This window comes from Amblyraja radiata, chromosome 27 (assembly GCF_010909765.2).
Source record: "Amblyraja radiata isolate CabotCenter1 chromosome 27, sAmbRad1.1.pri, whole genome shotgun sequence".
Lineage (NCBI taxonomy): Eukaryota > Metazoa > Chordata > Chondrichthyes > Rajiformes > Rajidae > Amblyraja > Amblyraja radiata.
Genome location: NC_045982.1, coordinates 4108906 through 4134626, shown reverse-complemented (window position 1 = coordinate 4134626; position 25721 = coordinate 4108906). Strand labels below are relative to the sequence as shown.

Genomic DNA, 25721 nt, shown 5'->3' with positions numbered 1-25721 from the left:
GGATGACTAAGTCTAAAACTCCTGTCCCACGGTACGAGTTCATTCCAAGAGGTCTCCCCGAGTTTGCCCTGATTCGAACTCGGAGATTTACGGTAATGGCCGCTCGTCGGTACTCGGGGCTCTCGTGGACATTTTTCATCATGTAGAAAAATCTTCACGAGTCTTCCCGTGCTTACCTGCCGTTAGCGCTAAGAGACGTCCCCGAGCTCCGACGTACCCGCTACGTTCATTCTCCGTGCTTACCACGAGTTTGATTTTTTTTAAACTCGGGAGAGCTCTTGGAATGAACTCGTACCGTGGGACAGGGCTGTAAAGCTGTTAAGATGTGTACACTAAGGGAGACAAAAGTGCTGGAGAAACTCAGCGGGTGCAGCAGCATCTTTGGAACGACGGATGTGTACACTATTGACTTTAGTGACTTGTGGGAATGGTCTTGGCCACTTTTTAACACTTTTTAAAATTACTGTATTCTCTTTTGATGTTATCTGACCTTGTACTGAAAAAAGACATGCTAAATCTCCTGTTCAAACCCAATCTCTTCATTCAAGACTTACTGTCACAATGCACCTGTGACAAGATAGTACCACTGAGATGATATGTAGCACCGTCCCAGCTTGTATCAGGCATGTGGAGCCATAACCAGAACCTTCCTCAGCAGTTTCCATTATCGATTTTAACTGAAGATTGAGAATGGGGGGGCATTTAAATCATTGCATTTAGTATTGAAGAAGATATGATTTTTCAGTGTTTTGTTTAAGAATGACTTGATCCACAATACAAAAAGATGTGTGTTTCTGCAGTGCACCACTTCACTGTGACCCGGGTTCGATCCTGATCTCTGGCACTGTCTGTGTGGAGTTTGCATGTTCACCCTGTGGCTACATGGGTTTCCTCTGGGTGCTCTGGTTTCTTCTCACATACCAAATATATGTTGATTTGTTAGTTAATTAGGCTCTGTTTTTAAAAGTGCCACTAATTTGTCTGAAGTGAATGAGAAAGTAGAATAACATAGAACTAGTATGACCAGGTGATTGGTGGTGGGCATGGACTGTGTGCTGAAGGGCCTGTTGCTATGCCGCATCTCTAAACTAGACATTGATTCCAAGTTCATTATATCTGGCCATTTTGTGATAGTCAACTTGAAGTGCCAAGCAATGTGATGTCTATTTTTCAAATTGATTATTTTTAAAAAAAACAATCAAATTTAAGCTTTATGATCATCAACCAGAAATATTAACACCCATTCTTTACAGATGCTGCCTGACACTGAGCATTCCAACATTTTGTTGTTGGGCTTGAAAGTTTTGAGTTTAAAACAAAAAACAAGGACTTTCTGGCTGCCAGTTCCTGAATTTTAGGGACTGTTGGTTGAGATCAAAGAGTCGTCTATGATCTTTGGTTGAGATGGGGTTCCTTGCTTTGATCTGGAGCCTGATCCATGCTGCACTTCTCTGACTAATCTTGGCGAAGGACCTACATTTTCCTTGAACCCCGTTCACTTTGTCTTATTTTCACACCTTACACTTCCTTATCTATGTATCTCCCTTTCCCCTGACATCAGTCTGACGAAGGGTTTCGACCCGAATAATAATAATAATAATAATAATAATATCTTTTATTGTCATTGCACGTCAGTGCAACGAGATTTAGTATGCAGCTCGAACCGATGTAAGAGAAAAGTAAAATAAATAAATAAGCCTTGTGACGTGACCATCCGAGGGGGACAGTCCAGGGGGGGTGGGGGGGCACTCAGCAGGGCCGGTTCAGAGCCGCTATAGCTCTGGGAATAAAGCTGTTTCTGAATCTGGAGGTTCGGGCGTAGAAGGCCTTGTAACGTCTGCCGGAGGGAAGTAGTTCGAACAGTCCGTTACAGGGGTGTGATGAGTCTTTATGGATGCTGACGGCCTTCCTGAGGCACCGCGTGTGGTAGATGCCCTCCAAGGCTGGTAGCTGTGTCCCTATGATCCTCTGCGCTCTGTGGACGACGTGCTGAAGAGCTCTCCTCTCCGCCTCCGTGCAGCTGAGGTACCACACAGAGATGCCATACGTTAATATGCTCTCTGTGGTGCAGCGGTCACCCATTCCTTCCATCCGGAGATGTTGCCTGTCCCGCTGAGTTACTCCAGCGTTGTTGTGTCAATATCTTGGGCATCAAAGACCCGTCGGCCTCCGAGAACGACGACCCGATGCCCAGATGCGGGGGGAAGACTGAAGAGTCGAGGGAGATGCTGGCAGAGATGTACACGTGACAATGAACTAAAGTACTGATGCAAGATGGTGCCCAACCCAGGTGACAATTTGTGCGCCACTTTACTGAAGTGGATATATTTTAATCAGCATTTTACTACTTTGCACTCTGGTTAGATGCTAAACTGCATTTCGTTGTACTTGTACTATGTGCAATGACAATAAAGTTGAATCTAATCTAATCTGCGATCACATATTACAATCGCTCCACACTTTTTAATCTCCAATCCTACAGTAATCTTTCTTACCTTAACTATGATCTTAAACTCCTCTCAGATCTGTCCATTCTACCTCATTTGTGGCCCTCGGACTATCTTTTTTAAAAATGTTTTACATTTTTTATTTTTTATTTATTAGAAGCAAATGCACAAAAATAGAACCAACGGCATATACAATTATACAGTTATTGTACAACTTCAATTTTTAAAAACTTTTTAGCTTTGAGTTGGAAGAAAAGAAAGGAGAAAAAGCAAGAAAGAGGAAAAAGTGAGATGTGCTAAGATAATCCCCTAGACCACCAAAGTGGTGATATACCTGCCTCGCATCCCTCCCCACCCACCTCACCCAACCCATAATTAGATTTCAATCCAAAGTTGTGTTGTGCCGTGCTATCCTTGTAATAAATCAATGAATGGTGTCCGTGTCTTCGAAAAATGATCTGGTTTTTCTGCCAAGAAAAGTCTAATATTTTCAAGACGTCGCTTCCTTGGACTATCTTTGATCGGACTTTACCAGCCTCATTATTCCCTTTATCCTGTATCTGTACACTGTGAATGGCTTGATTGTAATCGTGTATTGTCTTTCCGCTGACCGGTTAGCACGCAACACAAGCTTTTCACTGCACCTCGGCACACGTAACAATAAATAAACTCAACTGGACTGATATCCTTTATTTTCCATTGCTTATGAAAAATAATTCAAATAGCTTCTACTCGCTTCAATGCATAAACACATCAATAACCAGAATTCAGATGATCTGGAACTAGAGTAGATTACTTTATTCTTCAGATATTTGATGTTTTTTTAAATTTAGCGGCATTTCCTCTGCCTTATCTGGCCATGCTAATCTCCGATTCACAGCTGCAGGAACTTTGGTTGTTGCAATAGGTGCAGTAACAAGGGACGATCTTGTGGTGACTAATCTTTACTTTCCTCTTCTTGTTCAGGGAGCTCAGGATTGCCTTGAGCAAACCTATCTTCAGCTCAACCAGCTGCATCTTTTTCAGGATGACCTTCTGAATGGTGATACCATAGTGCAATCTCCTCGTTTCATCCGGTGTCAGGGGATTAAGTTTGTAACATTTCTCCTGAATTCAAAAGAGCAGAATGTTCAGCAGGAGATGAGATCTTAAATAGCTTTAAGATCTCATCTTTAGACCTCGCCTTTAGGACGGAGACGAGGCAACACTTTTTCCTCACAGAGTGGTGAGTCTGTGGAATTCTCTGCCTCAGAGGGTGGTGGAGGCAGGTTCTCTGGATGCTTTCAAGAGAGAGCTGGATAGGGCTCTTAAAAATAGCGGAGTCGGGGGATATGGGGAGAAGGCAGGAACGGGGTACTGATTGGGGATGATCAGCCATGATCACATTGAATGGCTCGAAGGGCCGAATCCACTTTAGACCTCCGAGATACAGTGCGGAAACAGACCCTTTGGCCCACCTAGTCTGTGCTGACCAGCTAACACTATCCTACACACTGGGAACAATTTACAATTTTACCGAAGCCAATTAACCTACAAACCTGTACGTGTTTGGAGTGTGGGAGGAAACTGGAGCACCCAGAGAAAACCCACGTGGTTACAGTGTGAACATACAAACTCTGTACAGATATCACCCATAGTCTGAATCGAATCCAGGTCTCTGGGGCTGTGAGGTAGCAACTCTACTGCTGTGCCGCTGCACGTGGGTTGGTTTTGCCGGTAGGTTTGCCACGCTTGCTCTCATTGACTGGAAGAGTACAGTAAAACACGGCAATTGATAAATTTGTAAGTGATGGGAGCAGAATCAGGCCATTCGGCCCATCAAGTCTACTCCGCCATTCAATCATGGCTGATCTATCTCTCCCTCTCAACCCCATTCTCCTGCCTTCTCCCCATAACCCCTGACACCCGTACTAATCAAGAATCTATCAATCTCAACCTTTGCCCTCCACAGCCTTCTGTGGCGATGAATTCAACGGATTGACAGATACAGCATGGAAACAGGCACTATGGCGAGTCCAACACTGGACATCCATCACCAATTCACACTAGTTCCATGTTACCCAATGGTCTTATCTGTTCCCTATCCACCAGCGGCAATGTACAATTAACCTTCAAACCTGTACATCTTTGGGATGTGGGAGGAAACTGGAGCACCCACAGAAAGCACATTCGGTCACAGGTAGAGCGTCAAACTCCACACAGACAGTACTCGAGGTCCAGATCGAACCAGGGTCTCCGATGCTGTGAGGCAGTAGCTGTAGCTGATGTGTGTGCAGTGCTGCCCCCTTATCTGTTCTATCCACCATGTACAGCACTGCAATTAGTCATAGAGTTTATACAGCACAGAAACAGACCCTTCGGCCCAACTTGCACATGCCTACCATCATGCCCCATATCTACACTAGTCCCATCTGCCCATATCCCTCTAAACTTATCCTATCTTTGTTCTTATCAAAATATTTCTTAAACATTGTGATATGACCTACCTCAACCACTTCCTGTGGCAGCTCGTTCCATATACCCATCACACTTTGTGTAATTAATAAAAAAGAATCCCTCGGGTTCCTATTAAATCTTCCCTCCCTCACCTATATGCTCCAGTTCTTGATTTTCCCAACTCTGGGTCAAGAGAGGTCGCCTTCCATTTACTGTGGCTACTCAAATATGGGGCCTCTCTCCGAGATACGACAGTAAGCAACGTGCACAGCAAGCCTAACGTGTCAGGATTACACACTGAGAGAGGTTTTAAGCGCAGCCTGCAAGTGGACCGTCACTTTAAAGAGGCGACCAACCTTGGTAGGACGAGGTGAAAAGTAACTAATGGCAAAGCTAATGGTGTGAACCACTAAGACAGCGATGCAGAGGAAGAGAATGGCATCGATGATAATCTGGCCAAGGAGTGTGTTTTGTGGCGGTGGGCTTTCAGTGGTCACCCACAGATTGAAGTCCTCCGGTACCATTTCCATCGTCTCCTGGTGGTTTGAGAAGTTTCAAACCTGCAGGAGGAAACAAAATGCCATTGAAATTTGTCAAAGGCCTTGAATATTACAGCCCCTTCATGAGATCAACCAGGCTGAAGTAACGTCTCGACCCGAAACATCACCAATTCCTTATCTCCAGAGATGCTGTCTGACCTGCTGAGTTACTCCAGCACTTTGTCTTTTTTTTTTGTGGTAAACCAGCATCTGCAGTTCCTTGTGCCTCCTAATCGGTGCTGACTTTCTTCTCGCATATCAGAGGCGGTGGAGGCAGGTTCTCTGGATGGTTTCAGGAGAGAGCTAGATAGGGCTCTTAAAGATAGCGGAGTCAGGGATATGGAGAGAAGGCAGGAACGGGGTACTGATTGGGGATGATCAGCCATGATCACATTGAATGACAGTGCTGGCTCGAAGGGCCAAATGGCCTACTCCTGCACCTATTGTCTATTGTCAATGTTCTATATCGATATTGGTTTCTTATTGTCACATATAGTGAGATACAGTGGAAAAACATTACATGCTATCCTGTCCAACCATCCCATATGCAATCCTGCATCGTACAATCAGGCCTTAAGCAAGAACAACTGCTGGTGCAAACAGAAGCATAACAGAGTGCAGAATACAGTGTTACACCATTAGTGTGTCCAAGTCAACTGATATTTTTAAGGTGGAGATTGATAGATTCATGATTAATACGTGTGTCTGGGGTTATGGGGAGATGGCAGGAGAATGGGGTTAGGAGGGAGAGATCGATCAGCCATGAGTGAATGGTGGAGTAGACATGATGGGCTGAATGGCCTAATTCTGTTCCTTCAATAGACAATAGGTGCAGGAGTAGGCCATTCGGCCCTTCGAGCCAGCACCAGCATTCAATGTGATCATGGCTGATCATCCACAATCAGTACCCCGTTCCTGCCTTCTCCCCCTATCCCTTGACTCCGCTCTATCTAGCTCTCTCTTGAAAGCATCCAGAGAACCGGCCTCCACCGCCCTCTGAGGCAGAGAATTCCACGAAACATCACCCATCCTTTTTCTCCAGAGGTGCTGCTTGACCGGCTGAGATACTCCAGCATTTTGTGTCTACCTCATGTTTTGTCCACGGAACAGGGAACAGAAGGATACTATCAATTCCTCATAGCGTCAGACCCGGGTGACCTCGAGTGCTGTCTGTGTGGAGTTTGCACGATCTCCCTGCGACTGCTTGGGTTTCCTCCCTTCCTTTCACCCATCGTTTTTCTCCAGAGATGCTGAGGTACTTCAAAGCACTTTGTGCCTATCTTCGGTAGAAACCTTCATCCGCAGATACATTCTGTGCAGATGTGAGTGCTGGTGCTTGGGAAGGATTCTCTGAATCTGAACGCAAACTCCAGTCATGGGTCAATATCTTGGAGCTTGTCTGTCTGATATTTACTACAGCTCTTGGTACTGAAGACATTTGATATCCCTGTGGTTCCACTCCTGTGTCATTGCCTGTGTGAGGTAGTTGGCAGCAAGAAGGGGGGCATTGATTTTTGAAGACCTGCTGGTAAATTTTTTACTGTTTGTTGCTGAATCAGATGGTATACCAGCCCTAAGTTTAGCTGCAAGGTCAGAGTCAGCGCAATATTTCTGGGATTTGAGATCAATATCCTCGTTTTATTTTCCCCTGGAAGGTTGAACGGTGCGTGGGCGTTGTTAGAATATTTTGCAGGCAAAAAGGCTGCACGCTTCAGTGAGAAAAGACTTTGGGTGGCGTGGCTGCTGCCTCACAGCACCAGAGACCCAGGTTCGATCCTGGCCTCGGGTGCTGTCTGTGCGGAGTTTGCATTCTAATCTGAGCTATTGTTTTGGAGTCCAGCGAGTCTGAAATGGATTAGTGTGGCTGTCATTTCCTCAATCTCTTGCTTCCATCCCAACTGAAGTAAGTATGGTTCTGAAGAAGTGTCACTGTACATGCACTGTAGTTTAGAAGGATGAGGGGGGGGGGTCTTATAGAAACATATACAATTATAAAAGGATTGGACAAGCTAGATGCAGGAAAAATTTTCCCAATGTTGGGCGTGTCCAGGACCAGGGGCCACAGTCTTAGAATAAAGGGGAGGCCATTTAAGACTGAGGTGAGAAAAAAACTTTTTCACCCAGAGAGTTGTGAATTTGTGGAATTCCCTGCCACAGAGGGCAGTGGAGGCCAAGTCACTGGATGGATTTAAGAGAGAGTTAGATAGGGCTCTAGGGGCTAGTGGAGTCAAGGGATATGGGGAGAAGGCAGGCACGGGTTATTGATAGGGAACGATCAGCCATGATCGCAATGAATGGCAGTGTTGGCTCGAAGCATATGAATATTTTCTATGCTTCTATGTCATGTTTTCACTTGCGGGCGGAGCACCAAGGCAAATTCCTTGTATGTGAATACTCGGCGAATAAACTTAAACTTATTCATTCATTCTTATTCAAATGTCTTGTACAACTGCCAAAATTACACTGAAGTAGAGTCTCAACCCAGAACGTCACCTATTCCTTCGCTTCAGAGATGCCGCCTGTACCCGCTGAGTTACTCCAGATTTTTGTGTCTATCTTCGGTTCTCTCTTAGATAGACACAAAAGACTGGAGTAACTCAGCGGGACAGGCAGCATCTCTGAAGAGAAGGAATAGGTGGCGTTTCGGGCCGAGACCCTTCTTCAGACTAGTCAGGGAAAAGGGAAACGAGAGATTATAGATGATGATGTAGAGAGAGATAGAGAACAGCGAGGGAGAACTCTCATCGGAGAACTTCAAAGTAGACATACCTTGAGGAGATTTCGCAGTGGAGCAGACAAAATGTGTAGGAAGGAACTGCAGATGCTGGTTTAAACTGAAGATAGACACAAAAAAGCTGGAGTAACTCAGCGGGACAGGCAGCATCTCTGGAGATAAGGAATGGATGACAATAGACAATAGGTGCAGGAGGAGGCCATTTGGCCCTTCGTGCCAGCACTGCCATTCAATGTGATCATGGCTGATCATCCCCAATCAGTACCCCGTTCCTGCCTTCTCCCCATATCATAGAAAAATAGAAACATAGAAAATAGGTGCAGGAGTAGGCCATTCGGCCCTTCGAGCCTGCATCGCCATTCAATATGATCATGGCTGATCATCCAACTCAGTATCCTGTAACTGCCTTCTCTCCATACCCCCTGATACCTTTAGCCACAAGGGCCACATCTAACTCCCTCTTAAATATAGCCAATGAACTGGCCTCAACTACCTTCTGTGGCAGAGAATTCTAGAGATTCACCACTCTCTGTGTGAAAAATGTTTTTCTCATCGGTCCTAAAAGATTTCCCCCTTATCCTTAAACTGTGACCCCTTGTTCTGGACTTCCCCAACATCGGGAACTATTCCCCAATATCCCCTGACTCCACTATTTTTAAGAGCCCTATCTAGCTCTCTCTTGAAAGCATCCAGAGAACCTGCATCCACCGCTCTCTGAGGCAGAGAATTCCACAGACAGGCAGAGAATTCCACAGACGTTTCAGGTCAAGACCCTTCTTCAGTGTCTCTCGCCTATCTCCCCATTTCCTTTGCCAATTCCAATTGTTCGATCCATGGGACTGTTCTGAGCTTAAGCAACAGATCCCTGCAAGAACTCGGGAGATTTGCACCGTGGTATTGATTTCCTGCACTAAGTAGACAAGTGCAACTGAACCCTCTTCCTCTTACATGCAATCCATTTAACATTTCAACCGTGCAATGATAATCTGGGTTCCTAAACTGCAAAGGAACAAGGTACAAGTTGTGAATGAATGAGGTGGAACTGTTCTCACCAGGAAGCAAGAGCACTGGAACCCTCCTGATTGAAGAGCTTCTCCAGACAGACTTCCTGCTGCAAGTGTAGAGGCAGCAGGCACCGCACCTTCCCAACCATGTCACAATCAGCCTTTGATGTCACAAACCTTTGCCCCATGACAGCTCAAAACTAACACACTTGTTGAATAAAACTTTTAAAAATAAGACTGAGAAATATGAGCCTTGTGGATGTGAACTGACGTTCGATATTTATATTAAATGATGCGTTAGCCTCTGAGAAATTGAGGCATTTTTGGGCTGCTGCTCAGTTGAGTTTAGAGATACAGTGCAGAAACAGGCCCTTCGGCCCGTGCTGACCAGCAATCTCCCTGATCCCACACCCACACACACACTTGCCACTTTTACCAAAGCCGTCTTTGGAACGTGGGAGGAAGCCGGAGCTCCTGGAGGAAACCCACGCAGGTCACAGGGAGAATGTACAAACTCGGGACAGATCGCACCCGGTAAGGTGGCAACTCTACCCCTGTGCCACCCATTCACTGATTGAATCACCTTGTCTATTCTGACAGGGGCTTAAAATGCATGGTTAAAGCTCACATGTATTGTGTGTGTGTGTGTGTGAGCGCCTGCACACACACACACACACACACACACACCAAGGCTATCAAGAAACGTGGCCAATGCCCACGATATTGATTCTTCTTGCGTTTGAGGCAGCAGAGTTTATGTAACGTCCTCCAGGTTGGTGGTACAGTTGGCACTAAGGTAGAGCTACACCCGGAGTCAGGATCGAACCTGGGTCTCTGGCACTGTAAGGCAGCAACTCTATCGCTGCGCCACCGTGCCGCCCCTGGACAACTTTGTCTCTGACACGCATCACAGATCACCAAAAACAGGACAAACTATTTGGAAAGGTTTTCACGACTAAATGTTTTTCAGACTTTCACCGTGGGATATTTTGCTCTTGGAGGAAGTGCCACGTCGATTTACCAGAATGCTACCCACATCCAAGGGTTTTATATCCTGAAATTCAGAAGAATGCGGCAAACTGATAATTACAGTTCAGTTTAGTTTATTGTCACGTGTACCGAGGTGCACTGAAAAGCTTTTGTTGCGGGCTAACTAGTCAGCGGAAAGACAATACATGATTACAATCGAGCCGTTCAATACAATACAATATAATACAATTTATTTGTCATTTGAACCCCTTGAGGTTCAAACAAAATGTTGTTTCTGCAGTCATACACACAAGAAAGACCCAAGACACAACACAATTTACACAAACATCCATCACAGCGCATCCCCTCCTCGCTGTGATGGAAGGCAAAGACTTCTCTCCCCTGCACTCCCCATTCCCCTCCCAATGTCAGAGTCAAAGTCAAAGCCCCCGGCGGGCGATGGTAATTGTCCCGCGGCCATTAACGCCGCGCCGGGTGATGCAAGGCCACGCTCCGGGTCTTGTTGTTGGAGCCCCCGGCGGGCGCTAGCAAAGTCCCGCAGCCATTCCAAGCCGCGCGGGGCGATGATGTAAGGCCCCGCTCCAGGTAATCTTCAACCCCGCAACTCGGGCGGGTGAAGTCACCGTTGCGGAAGCCCCGAAAAGCGGTCTCCCAGCAGGGACCCGCGGGCTCCCGGTGTTCCTGTCCACCAGACCTGCGGTTGGAGCCTCCGAATCCCCGGGGTCGGGTCGCAGCCGAGCGCCACCACCGCTCCGAACTCGGCCAGCTCCGCGATGGTGAGTAGGTCCGCAGGCTCCGCGACTGGAGCTCCAGGTCGTTCCTGCCGGAGGCCGCTCCACATTGCTCGGCCCCAACGACAACGGAGACCCGACAGAGAAAAGGTCGGGTTCTCCGTGCAGGGGATAGATTTTAAAAGTTTCCCCCACCCCCCCCCCCCCCACACACACACACCCACACACATACACAAAAAAAATAATAAAAACTACATTCAAACGAGACAAAAAATAATAAAAAGACAGACGGACTGCAGAGGCCGCTGCGACATGAATCACTCCGCCCACCGGAACAGTGTACAGATACATGATAAGGGAATAACATTTAGTGCAAGGTAAAGCCAGCAAAGCCCGCTCAAGGTTAGTCCGAGGGTCACCAAAGAGGTGGATAGTAGTTCAGCACTGCTCTCTGGTTGAAGCATCTTCAGGCTGTTTCCATTTACACAGGCTGGCACATCCAGAAACATTTTTTTTTAAATTAAATATTTTTCAGAAATAGTTACAAAATGTTTTGACAGCAGGCAAAATTAGCTGCCAACACCATTTAATGTCAGTTGTTAATTTTAAGTGCTAGATTGATCTATGAACCAAAGGTATTAATATTGGGGGCACAAGATTGGGCGGCACAGTGGCGTAGTAGTATAGTTGCTGGCTCAGAGCGCCAGAGACTCTGTTTCGATCCTGGCTACGGGTGATTATCTGTACGGAGTTTGCACGTTCTTCCCGTGACCTGTGTGGGTTTTCTCCGAGATTGTCGGTTTCCTCCCACACTCCAAAGACGCGCAGGTTTGTAGGTTAATTGGCTTAGTATAAATGTAAATTGTCTCCAGTGTGTGTGTAGGGTAGTGTTAATGTGCGGGGGATCGCTGGTCGGTGCGGACTCGGTGTTTCCACGCTGTATCTCTAAACTAAACTAATCTCTAAAAAAAAATCTGCAGGTGCTGGAAATAAGTGTAACTGGCATTTAAGATTGAAAATAAAGACTAGGAGAAAAGTTCAATAGAATTTTACCACAAGCGTTGAACAAATATGTACAAAACCAGAGAATATTTCTTTACAATAAATCTTGCTCCACAATTATCTTTCAGCAAAGTAATGTCTCAAGGAAAATAGATCTGTTTCAATCATAATAACACATACATATAGATCAGTATAATGTATACATTTAAATGTAGTTACTTGCTCTAATCTGTAAAGTACAGATAATGAAATAATTCTGCTCCCTGATGAAAGTTAACACACACAGTTAAGTTTTAGTGACCGCTATACCCTGGTAAACGCATAGCCGTAGCCAAGCAACTTTCACACCCCAATGATTTGTTAATAACTACTTCTCCATGAATGCATGCGCTCCTTGGTACTTAACGTAAACGATGAACATCACCACTGTTGTTACAATACAGACACAGCCACAGACAAGATAAGCGATTCCCAGGAATGGATTCCTTCCACCCATCCAGGAGATGGTGCTGAACGTCACGCGCTTCTGTCCATTGAAGCTAATCACCGGGTAATCTGGGGGAACAAGGCGTCAAGGAGAAACAAGTAGACAATAGACAATAGGTGCAGGAGTAGGCCATTCGGCCCATCGAGCCAGCACCGCCATTCAATGTGATAATTGCTGATCATCCCAAATCAGTACCCTGTTCCTGCCTTTTCCCCCCAAATCCCCTGACTCCGCTATTTTTTAAGAGCTCTATCTAGCTCCCTCTTGAAAGCATCCAGAGAACCTGCCTCCACCGCCTCTGAGGCAGAGAATTCCACAGTCTCACAACTCTCTGTGAGAAAAAGTGTTTCCTCGTCTCCGTTCTAAATGGCTTACTCCTTATTCTCAAACTGTGGTCCCTGGTTCTGGACTCCCCCAACATCGGGAACATGTTTCCTGCCTCTAGTGTGTCGAAGCCCTTAACAATCTTATATGTTTCAATGAGATAACCTCTCATCCTTCTAAACTCCAGAGTGTACAAGCCCAGCCGCTCCATTCTCTCAGCCCCGCCATCCCGGGAATTAACCTTGTAAACCAACGCTGCACTTCCTCAATAGCAAGAATGTCCTTCCTCAAATTAGGGGACCAAAACTGCACACAATACTCCAGGTGTGGTCTCACTAGGGCCCTGTACAACTGCAGAAGGACCTCTTTGCTCCTATATTCGATTCCTCGTGTTATAAAGGAGGAAGCCATTCGGCCCTTCGAGCCAGCACCGCCATTCAATGTGATAATTGCTGATCATCCCCAATCAGTACCCCATTCCTGCCTTCTTCCCATATCCCCTGACTCCGCTATATTTAAGAGCCCCATCTCGCTCTCTCTTGAAAGTCTTTGTGGCCAGCGGAGGCTGGGACTGTGGAATCTGTGGAATTCTCTGCCAGAGAAGGCAGTGGAGGCCAATTCACTGGATGTTTTTCAAGAGAGAGTTAGATTTAGCTCTTGGGTGCTAATGGAATCAAGGGATATGGGGGAGAAGGCAGGAACGGGGAACTGATTTTGGAATGATCAGCCATGATCGTATTGAATGGCGGTGCTGGCTCGAAGGGCCGAATGGCGTATTCTTGCACCGATGTTTCTATGTTTCTATTCACAGGGCAAGGATACTGTAACTGATCTCCACAGTGTAGTTGCCGCGCTCCAGACCTCTCTCCACGCGACGGTAGAGTTTGCGGAAGTTCGGCAGAGCCGCCGTTCTCATCCAGACGATGAAATCTTCGTTGATGAAGCCGTTGTTGTCCTGGTTCGTGTCCAATTCGTAGGCGGGCCTGGGCCAGTTGGTCGGCTTCACCGTCCCTGTGGTCAAGCAAACCAGTTAGACGTTGGGCGGCCACGGAGGCGCAGCGGTAGAGTTGCTGCCTCACAGCGCCGGAGACCCGGGTTCGATCCCGACTACGGGCGCTGTCTGTGTGGACTTTGTACGTTCTTCCCCCTGACCTGCGTGGGTTTTCTCCGAGATCTTCAGTTTCCTCCCACACTCCAGAGACGTGCAGGTTTGTAGGTTAATATATGGTCCCTAGTGTGTGTAGGGTAGTGATAGTGTGCGGAGATCGCTGGTCGGTGCGGACTGGGTGAGCCTGTTTCCACGCTGTATCTCTAAACGACACTAAATACAGCCTGTTCTAAATCCCAATGCGTTAGTATCACATTTACTGCAATTGCATATTACCCGCAAACACCTCCCGTAGATCAGTCCCGTTGTCTGTCGGTGGGTTATTGAACTTGACATTGTAGTCAGTCCACCAAGAAATTCCCTTGGCATTTAAAGGGACCATGGTTCGTGTCCCGTTGTTATTCATCTTATAGACCACGAAGGAATCTGAAAGAAAAGAAAAATACCGATCTTTTTATTTTACAACTGAGAGCCGAGCACCCGGAGAAAACCCACACAGGCCACAGAGCAAACTCCGTACAGACAGCACCCGTAGTCAGGATCGAACCCGGGTCTCTGGCGCGGTGAGGCAGCAGCTCCACCCGCTGCCCCACCGAGCCGACACTTCTATGCCTACAACCTGACGAGCCCAGTGGTGGCACGGTGGAGTTGCTGCCTCACAGCGCCAGAGACCCGGGTTCGATCCTGACTACGGGTGCTGTCTGTACGGAGTTTGCACGTTCTCCCCGTGACCTGCGTGGGTTTTCTCCGGCCGCTCCAGTTTCCACCCACACTCCAAAGACGTGCGGGTTTGTAGGTTAATTGGCTTCTGTAAATTGTCCCTAGTGCGTAGGGAGGGGAGGGGATGGGATAGGAAAGAGCTGGTGTGTAGAAAGGAACTGCAGATGCTGGTTTATACAAAAGATGGACACAAAGTGCTGAAGTAACTCAGTGGGACAGGGACCATCTCTGGGGAAAAACGGATGGGTGACGTATCAGGTCAGGACCTTCCTCAAAATAGCGTGAATGGGCGATGATTGGGGTGGACTCAATGGGCTGAAGGGCCTGTTTCCGTGCTCTTAAAAAAACCCTCTAATTTCCGCTGGCATCTATCCAGGGAAACATAGAAAAATAGGTGCAGGAGCAAGCCATTCGGCCCTTCGAGCCAGCACCACCATTCAATATCATCATGGCTGATCATCCAGAATCAGTACCCCGTTCCTGCTTTCTCTGCATATCCCTCGATTCCGTTAGCCCCAAGAGCCACATCCAACTCTCTCTTGGATATATCCAGTGAATTGGCCTCCGCTGCTTTCTGTGGCAGAGAATGCCACAGAGTCACAACTCTCTGGGTGAATGTACAGGGTGAATATACATAGACACATCAGATGATATACAGGGTGACGGAGATGATGACAGCACGGATTAGCCGAGGTAACGGCACTCTCTCCACAGGGAGTAGGTTGAACCGTGGGCCGAGACGGGATGTGCGGGAACTCACCATTAAACATGCTGTTGGCGATGGCTCCGCACGGAGCGATGGGCCTTCCCTCGCTATCCTTGCGAAACGGGAAGCAGTATTCTGATGGATTCTGTGAAAGCAGGAAAGCAAGAATGTCGGCAACGTCAGCTTGGTCAGGTTGTACAGAGTCTCACTACTGAAATCCGCCGTCATTTCTCTGTTTAGTTCATTTTATTTTAGAGATACAGCATGGAAACAGGCCCTTCGGCCCACTTAGTCCACTCTGACCAGCGACCCCCCCAGTACACTAGCTCAATCCTCCACACTAGGGACAATTTACGATTTTTACCGAAGCCAATTAACCTACAAAACCTGCACGTCCATGGAGGAAACCGGAGCACCCGGGGAAAACCCACGCTGTCACGGGGAGAACGTGCAAACTCCGTACAGACAGCGCCCATAGTCAGGATTAAATCCTGGTCTCTGGCGCTGTGAGGCAGCAACTCTACCGCTGCACCACTCTATGGTTCTGTATAAGCAGTATAGACTGTCTCAGATAAAGTAAAAAATAATGCAAGATAGAAACATAGAAGGTCGGGCGGCGTGGTGGCGTATTGGTAGAGCTACCGCCTAACTGCGCCTGAGACCCGGGTTCCATCCTGACTACGGGAGCTGTCTGCACTGAGATTGTCAGTTCTCCCCGTGACTTGCGTGGGTTTTCTCCGGGTGCTCCGGTTTCCTCCCACACTCCAAAGACGCGCAGGTTTGTAGGCTAATTGGCTTTGATATAAAGTGTAAATTGCACCCAGTGTGCGTAGGGTAGTGTTAATGCATCTGCAGAAGCTGGAAATAAATGTAACTGGCATTTAAGATTGAAAATAAAGATGTGGAGAAAAAAATCAATAGAATCCCACACTGTATCTCTAAACCAAACTAAATTAATCTCTTTCATTAATTTCCAAGCCGCTGAGGAGTGTTCACGCGACGCCGGAGTTCCAGCTTCCCGGCAAGAGGGCCTGAAAACATTGGACTGGCTGCAGAGGCCACAAATAGGCCCCGACCTCGGGTGATTCACAGAGGAAGAGGACTGAAACGTTCTGATGCCTTTCCCCACAGTGGAACATTTTGATTCTGTTGTGGGGGGACGTTCATGTTGAATTCTATAATGTGTTGTGTCATTTTTCTTTTTTACATTTTTCTATGGATGTACGGAAACTTAATTATTTTTTTCTATGTAAAACACTTTGGTTTCAACGCGAGTTGATTTAAACGTGCTATATAAATAAAATTGACTTACTTACTTACTAAAAAAAGGCAGCACAGTGGCGCAGCAATGGAGTAGCTGCCTTACAGCACTAACAGCGCCAGAGACTCTGTTTCGATGCTGGCTACAGGCGTACCTGTACGGAGTTTGTACATTCTCCTCATAACCTGCGTGGGTTTTCTCCGAGATCCTCAGTTTCCTCTCACACTCCAAAGACGTACAGGTTTGTAGGTTAACCGGCTTGTTATAAATGTAAATTGTCCCTAGTGTGTGCGCAGGGTAGTGTTAGTGTGCGGGGATCGCTGGTCGGCACGGACATGATGGGCCAAAGAGCCTGTTTCCACGCTGTATCTCTAAAACTAAACTAAAGGTCATATCGACAGATAAAATGGATTAAAATTCCAGTTTGGTCACTTTTTTTTTTAACACTCATTCATTAAAACATAAAATTAAAAGGCTAGGTAGACAAAAGTGCTGGAGAAACTCAGCGGGTGCAGCAGCATCTATGGAGCGAAGGAAATAGGCAACGTTTCAGGCCGAAACCCTTCTTCAGACTGAAATTAAAAGGCTAGAACTGCTATGTTGGATTTGTCTTACTGCTGTCCTTGACAGGAAATATTAATGCTGTCTTTGTCCCCGTGATTTTGCCTAATCCGCAGGCTATTTCCAGCACTTATTGTTTCTATTTTTAGTCGAGGTCACATCTGTCCCTTGGTACCCAGTCAGTCCAGATGGATTCTGGAACGTTTCCTTCTGCATGTTCATAAGTGACAGGAGCAGAATTAGGCCATTCGGTCCTTCAAGTCCATTCAATCATGGCTGATCTATCTCTCTCTCCTAACCCCATTCTCCTGCCTTCTCCCCATAACCCCTGACACCTACACTAATCCAGAATCTATCTATCTCTGCCTTAAATATATCCATTGACTTGGCCTCCACAGCCTTTTGTGGCAATGAATTCCACAGATTCACCACCCTCTGACTAAAGAAATTCCTCGTCATCTCCTTCCTAAAGGTACGTCCTTTTATTCCGAGTCTGTGACCTCAGAACCTAGACTGTCCCACTAGTGGAAACATCCTCTCCACATCCATCTATCCAGGCCTTCCCCCTTTCCTTCCCCTCCACTCCCCTGTACCCAAACTGTGTGTGTACTAATATCTCCCACTCTCATGCCCCCCCCCCCCCCCCCCACCTCCTCCTTCCACCTATATCCCTAACTCTGGCTTCATATTACACTCCCCATCTCTCCTTGTCTCTCACCCTTTTCATCTCTGTCCCTTTGTCTGCCATTCAACCCCCCTCACCTGTATCCACTGGTCCAAGATTCAACATGAATAAATCCAGCGTTTTTGTCCATCTTCAGTTTAAACCAGCATCTGCAGTTCCTACCAACTAATTTCAGGTAACCCATTCCCTACCTCTCCGTCCCTCCCCCACCATAGACGTCCTGCTAGTCACAACCCTCTCCACTGACTCTCAGTCTGAAGAAGGGTCTTGACCTGAAACGTCATCTATTCCTTTTCTCCAGAGATGCTGCCTGACCCGCTGAGTTACTCCAGCATTTTCGGTGTAAACCAGCACCTGCTGTTCCTTCCTACACAGGAACAGGCCCTTCGGCCCACAATGTCTGTGCCAAACATGATGCCAAGTTCGGAACTTCTCCCTCCATTCCCTGCACATCCCTTAAATCCTTAAACATTTACCTTCAAATATTGCAAATCACCGTTCAACTGGTCATCATCCCGAGACACTCCATATTTCCGCTGATTTTGATAGAAGTTCGACAGTTCATAGTACATGAAAACGGGGCCCTGTGCAGCAAAACAGCGCGTTTGTTACATGTTTAGTTTAGAGATACAGCGTGGAAACAGGCCCTTCTGCCCACCGAGTCCTTGCCGACCAGCGATCCCGCGCATTAACACTATCCTACACACACACACTGGGGTCAAATTATATTTATACCAAGGCAATTAACCTACGAGCCTATATGTTTTTGTAGTGTGGGAGGAAACAAAAGATCTCGGAGAAAACCCACGCGGTCACGGGGAGACGTACAAACTCCATAAAGACAGCACCCGTGGTCAGGATCGAACCCGGGTTTCCTCCCACACTCCAAAGACGTACAGATTTGTAGGTTAATTGGCTTTGGTAAAATTGTAAATTGTCCCTAGTGTGGGATAGTGCTGGTGTACGGGGATCGCTGGTCGGTGCGGACTCGGTGGGCCGAGAAATATGCAATATACTGGAAGTACAGAAGTCAAAAACAAGAAGTGGAGTGGCAAATTCCTGGATGATGTCTTGGGGAAAACAAAGCAGACCATACCCACAGATGGGAGAGTCTAAGATTAGTGGTCATAGCCTCAGAATTAAAGGACGTTCCTTTAGGAAGGAGAGGGGGAGGAATTTCTTTCGTCAGAGGGCGGGGAATCTGTGGAATTCTTTGCCTCAGAGGCTGTGGAGGCCAAGTCAGTGGATATTTTTGAGGCAGAGATAGATTGGTTAGTATGGGTGTCAGGGGTTATGGGGAGAAGGTAGGATAATAGGGTTAGGAGGGAGAGATAGATCAGCCATGATTGAACAGCGGAGTAGACTTGATGGGCCGAATGGCCTCATTCTGCTCCTATCACAATGTCCTTCTAATGTTCTTACCACCAGTAACGTGTCCACCTTGAACTGCACGGAGCACTTGCAACCCTTGATGGTGGTGTTGGTACACGGGTAGCACGAGCTGTTCGGCAGGTTGCCAGTGTAGTCGAGCTGTGGGGGAAGTGAAAAGATTTCCGATGTAAGACACACAGAGACCTTACGTGGCAAGTTTCTGAAGTTGAATCCATAATTTCCTTCGTAAAGCCCAACCCAGGTGACCATTTGATTGCTGGTCACAGAAGTGAATCTGCAATCACTCATTACAAATCATTCCACTCATTTAAATCTCTACCCCTACAGCAAGTCAAGTCAAGTCACATTTATTTATATAGCACATTTAAAAAACAACTCTCGTTGCTTTACATTTGTTATAAGAATAGCACAACAAAACAGACTACATACATATATACATGTAGCCCTCACTCAGAGGACGTCAGGAAAGGCTTGGGAGTATAGTCTTGACTTAAAAGAGTCGATGGAGGGGGCAGTTCTGATGGGAAAGGGGATGTTGCTCCACAGTCTAGGGGCTGCAACCACAAAGGCACGGTCGCCCCTGAGCTTATGCCTAGACCGCGGGATATTCAGCAGCCCCAAGTCGGCCGATCTGAGGGGCCTGGAGGTGGAGTGGTGGGTGAGAAGACTTTTTATGTAGGTGGGCGCAAGCCCATTGAGGGCTTTGTAGACATGGAGGAGGATCTTGAAGTTTATACGGAACCGCACAGGGAGCCAGTGGAGAAAGGCCAGGATCTGGGTGATGTGGTCCCTTTTTCGGGTGCCCGTCAGGAGTCTCGCTGCGGCGTTTTGGACCAGTTGCAGGCGGGACAGGGAAGGTTGGCTGATGCCAGTGTAAAGGGAGTTGCAGTAATCTAGGCGGGAGGAGATGAATGTGTGGATGGTCTTTTCCAGGTCATCAAACTGGAGGAATTGTTTTATTTTAGCTATCGTCCGAAGCTGAAAGAAGCTAGCTTTTACCACGGCATTGATTTGTTTGTCAAATTTCAGTGCTGAGTCAAATATCACGCCAAGATTTTTGACGTGAGGTTTGAGTAGTGGGGTAAGGCTTCCAAGGCCGCCTGCTATCATTTTGATTGAGTCCGAGGGGCTGAGAAGGATGACCTCAGACTTACTCTCGTTTAGTTGGCTGTACCTTGCACTGAACACTGTTCCCTTATCACCCATCTGTACACTGTGAATAGCTCGATTGTAATCATGTGTTGGCTTTCCGCTGACTGGTTAGCACGCAACAAAAGATAGAAAATTAAACAGAGGGTAGACAAAAAATGCTGGGGAAACTCAGCGGGTGAGGCAGTATCTAATTTTTGATTTTTTTTCCAGCATCTGCACTTCCTTCTCAAACTAAACTGAGCCTTTATTTTGAAGATGGTGTAGCGGGCGAGATCGAACTCGGCGTTCGGTAGCCGGGGTCACGTGACTCGGGAGGGGCCGCTTGTTTCGCGCGGTTTTCACTTGCGCGCGTTAGTTCAGCGCTGACCACCGTCGTGGGCAGACGTGTCTGGAGAACCTGTATACTGGATATCAAACTTTTGAAATAAAGATCTGTTGGAAACCCCAGTTGTCGTTCTTCAGACCGCCAAAATGGACACAAAATGCTGGAGTAACTCAGCGGGACAGGCACGTTTCGGGTGACGTTTCGGGTCGAGACCCACTTCAGCCTTTATTTTCTTGACTTGCATGTAGTTCTGCTATAACATGACAGATGAGTTCCTACGAACGCTCATGTTTCAGAAGATCAATTGTGCCAATGCAGACCAGGGTGTAAAGGGCGGGAGGGTTTGCGTTAAAATAACAAGGTTATTTTTCCTAGCGGGCTGTCTATAATAAAAGGTGTTTTTAAGAGCTATAAGTTTACTTTGTTACTGCAAACCAAAAATACTAATGGCTGAATGTTACAATGTTTTATAGAGTATCACCACACATGTCGCAACACAAACAATTGCTTGTTGAATGACATAGGTGTCTGATTACTACCGGGAGTTAACATGGAGGTTTTCTCCCCCCCCCCCCCCCCCCCCCCCCCCAATAGCGATACAGTGTAGGAACAGACCCTTCGGCCCGACTTGCCCACACTGGCCAACGTGTCCCTGCTACACTAGTCCCACCTGCCTGCATTTGGCCCATATCCCTCTAAACCTGTCCTATCCATGTACCTGTGTAATGCCCCTGTCCCACTTAGGAAACCTGAACGGAAACCTCTGGAGACTTTGCGCCCCACCCAAGGTTTCCGTGCGGTTCCAGGAGGTTTTTGTCAGTCTCCCTACCTGCTTCCACTACCTGCAACCTCCGGCAACCACCTGCAACCTCCGGGAACCACACAGAAACCTTGGGTGGGGCGCAAAGTCTCCAGAGGTTTCCGTTCAGGTTTCCTAAGTGGGACAGGGGCATTACTGTTTCTTAAATGTTGCGATAGTCCATGCCCCAACTACCACCTCTGGCAGCTCGTTCCATACACCCACCGCCCTTTGTGTGGAAAAAGTTACCCCTCGGATTATTATTAAACCTTTTCCCCTTCACCTTAAACCTATGTCCCCTGGTCCCTCGATTCTGGGCAAGAGAACTGTCATTAATGAGAATAGACACACAACGCTGGAGTCACTCAGCAGTACAGGCAGCATCTCTGGAGAGAAGGAATGGGTGACGTTTCAGGTCGAGCCCCATCTTCAGAACATCCTCTCTCTCATTAATGAGAACTCCTTTGTCCATTGTCTGTCAGAGACAGGGAGAGAGTGCTGTTCCAAGTAATGTCAATTATCAAACAAGAGACAATGATGTCTGATTACTGTGATGTGGGTTCTCAATTGATATCATGTCACAGGCAGTTCGACCTTCGTTATACAAGTAGTGTTGCACAATTCATGACTCGCATGGTATCCAATTTGCAACACGGAAACTTGCGTTATAGTAGAGTTAGTTCAATTTTTTTGCGTAGGATGGGTGTGAGTAATTGCTGCAATTGGTGCATGCATTCTTTAAATATTATCCATTGCTTACGCACTGCCAGCCTATTTTGTGTTTAGGTAGGAACTGCAGATGCTGGAACATCGAAGGGAGACAAAAATGCTGGAGAAACTCAGCGGGTGCAGCAGCACCTATGGAGCGAAGGAAATAGGCAACGTTTCGGGACGAAACCCTTCAGGAAGGAAATAGGTAACGTTTCGGGACGAAACCCTTCCGGGTTTCGTCCCGAAACGTTGCCTATTTCCTTCGCTCCATAGATGCTGCTGCACCCGCTGAGTTTCTCAAGCATTTTTGTCTACAGCCTATTTTGTAATGTTTTCCAATCTATCACAACCCATTCACACTTAAGCCAACAATGACCATTCTACATTTCCTTCAGCATTGTCCGCTTTGATCGGTCGTTTTCACACCTTATCCTTCCATATCTTTAATTTCCCTCTCCCCCCTGACTCTCAGTCTCAGGAAGGTTCTCAACCCGACACGTCGTGGAGTCCTTCCGATCAGCCAACAATGAACGATCTCCTTGTGCATTGTCCGTTTTGATCTTAACCTTAACCTTCCATATCTCTAGTCTCCCTCTCCCCGACTCTCAGTCTGAAGAAGGGTCTCGACTTGAAATATTACCCATTCCTTCTCTCCAGAGATGCTGCCTGTCCCGCTGAGTTACTCCAGCATTTTGTGTCTTCCACGGTGTAAATCGGCATCTGCAGTTCCTTCCTTCACACTTGTTATGAGTTATGAGTGTAGTTTATTGTCTTGTATACTGAGGTACAGTGAAAAGTTTTTGTTGCGTGCTAACCAGTCAACGGAAAGACAAGGGCAGTCACGGTGGCGCAGCGGTAGAGTTGCTGCTTTACAGCGAATGCAGCGCCAGAAACCCAGGTTCGATCCCGATTATAGACAATAGGTGCAGGAGTAGGCCATTCGGCCCTGCGAGCCAGCACCGCCATTCAATGTGATCATGGCTTATCATCCCCAATCAGTACCCTGTTCCTGCCTTCTCCCCATATCCCCTGACTCCGCTATCTTTCAGAGCCCTATCTAGCTCTCTCTTGAAAGCATCCAGAGAACCGGCCTCCACCGCCGTCTGAGGCAGAGAATTCCACAGACTCGCCATTCTCTGTGAGGAAAAGTGTTTCCTCGTCTCCGTTCTAAATGGCTTACTCCTTATTCTTAAACTGTGGCCCCTGGTTCTGGACTCCCGCAACATCGGGAACATGTTTCCTGCCTCTAGCGTGTCTAAACCCTTAACAATCTTATATGTTTCAATAAGATACCCTCTCATCCTTCTAAACTCCAGAGTGTACAAGCCCAGCCGCTCCATTCTCTCAGCATATGACAGTCCCGCCATCCCGGGAATTAACCTTGCAAACCTACGCTGCACTCCCTCAATAGCAAGATTGTCCTTCCTCAAATTAGACGACCAAAACTGCACACAATACTCCAGGTGTGGTCTCACTAGGGCCCTGTACAACAGCAGAAGGACCTGTTTGCTCCTATACTCGACTCCTCTTGTTATAAAGGCCAACATGCCATTTGCTTTCTTCACTGCATGGACCCCCAGATCCCGTTTACTTCCCCTTTTCGCAACTTGACGCCATTTAGATAGTAATCTGCCTTCCTGTTTTTGCTACCAAAGTGGACAACCTCGCATTTATCCGCATTAAACTTAATCTGCCATGCATCTGCCCACTCCCCCAACCTGTCCAAGTCACCCTGCATTCTCATAGCATCCTCCTCACAGTTCACACTGCCACCCAGCTTTGTGTCATCTGCAAATTTGCTAATGTTACTTTGAATCCTTTCATCCAAATCATTGATGTATATTGTAAATAGCTGTGGGCCGAAGGGCTTGTTTCCACCGTGTGAGTCTATGACTCTAATTGTGCCAGAAGGGCCTGCTTCTGTGCTGTATGAAACCAAGTCAGTGGATAAGGGGGAAGTCTTTTAGGACCGAGATGAGGAAGAAAAAAATTCACACAGAGAGTGGTGAATCTGTGGAATTCTCTGCCACAGAAAGTAGTTGAGGCCAGTTCATTGGCTACATTGGATGATCAGCCATGATCATATTGAATGGCGGTGCAGGCTTGAATGGCCGAATGGCCTACTCCTGTACCTATTTTCTATGTTTCAATGATATTAGTTCGGGTGTCAGGGGTTATGGGGAGAAGGCAGGAGAATGGGGTTGGGAGAGATAGATCAGCCATGATTGAATGGGCGGAGTAGACTCGATGGGCCGAATGGCTCAATTGTGCTCCTATCACATGGACGTATGACTGACTCTGTGACTTTGTTAAACGACCTGGTGAAGGAACGGGTTGAAGGGGGAGCGGGCGAGGGTAACACTCACCTCCAGCTCGATGACACTGTTGGAGGAGAAGAAGAGACCGAGGCCGATGCCGATGAAGGCCAGGCCGAGCAGGAGGAAGGTGGGTAGGACATACCCCGCCGACATGATGGGCTGCCAGGCCGGCAGCCGCTGCTGCGTGAACGCCGTGTTATCCGGCTTGTTCTTCAACAGCACCCCGTCCTCCTGTCGGTTCATGTCTCTTGTCCGCAGTCGAAAGGAGGAGAGACGAAAAAGTTTTAAACTCCGGTCTCTTCCGCGTCAAGGAGCCTGTGGGATTCAGAGTGAACAAAGTCCTTGTGTCTCCTCCCTCTGTCCCACTTCCACCTACTCAGTGCCGCTCAGCTGCTCCGCCCAGTATCACATGGGGCCACTACTGACTTACCTGTTCAACCAGCTCCCAGCTACACCTACAGTCAGGAAGCTCTCAGCACAGAAACCTCAGGAGGACGGGGTGCAAAGAGTAGGAGTAAACGGGTCCTTTTCACAATGGCAGGCAGTGACTAGTGGGGTACCGCAAGGCTCAGTGCTGGGACCCCAGTTATTTACAATATATATTAATGATCTGGATGAGGGAATTGAAGGCAATATCTCCAAGTTTGCGGATGACACTAAGCTGGGGGGCAGTGTTAGCTGTGAGGAGGATGCTAGGAGACTGCAAGGTGACTTGGATAGGCTGGGTGAGTGGGCAAATGTTTGGCAGATGCAGTATAATGTGGATAAATGTGAGGTTATCCATTTTGGTGGCAAAAACAGGAAAGCAGACTATTATCTAAATGGTGGCCGACTAGGAAAAGGGGAGATGCAGCGAGACCTGGGTGTCATGGTACACCAGTCATTGAAAGTGGGCATGCAGGTGCAGCAGGCAGTGAAGAAAGCGAATTGTATGTTAGCTTTCATAGCAAAAGGATTTGAGTATAGGAGCAGGGAGGGTCTACTGCAGTTGTACAGGGTCTTGGTGAGACCACACCTGGAGTATTGCGTACAGTTTTGGTCTCCAAATCTGAGGAAGGACATTATTGCCATAGAGGGAGTGCAGAGAAGGTTCACCAGACTGATTCCTGGGATGTCAGGACTGTCTTATGAAGAAAGACTGGATAGACTTGGTTTATACTCTCTAGAATTTAGGAGATTGAGAGGGGATCTTATAGAAACTTACAAAATTCTTAAGGGGTTGGACAGGCTAGATGCAGGAAGATTGCTCCCGATGTTGGGGAAGTCCAGGACAAGGGGGTCACAGCTTA

The 25721-nt window shown here is 47.3% G+C and overlaps 1 protein-coding gene across 1 annotated transcript; it reads right to left on the bottom strand.

The window, feature by feature from the left end:
- Window positions 1-11913: 11913 nt before the first annotated feature.
- LOC116988318 (cell cycle control protein 50A-like) lies at window positions 11914-24826 on the bottom strand. The gene is made up of 7 exons (XM_033044912.1): window positions 24481-24826; window positions 19158-19265; window positions 18212-18319; window positions 15283-15373; window positions 14079-14228; window positions 13517-13705; window positions 11914-12438 (listed from the first exon to the last, which is right to left on the bottom strand). Exons 1-7 carry the CDS (start codon window positions 24673-24675, stop codon window positions 12251-12253), a joined length of 1029 nt encoding a protein of 342 aa, XP_032900803.1. The 5' UTR covers window positions 24676-24826; the 3' UTR covers window positions 11914-12250.
- Window positions 24827-25721: the final 895 nt, after the last annotated feature.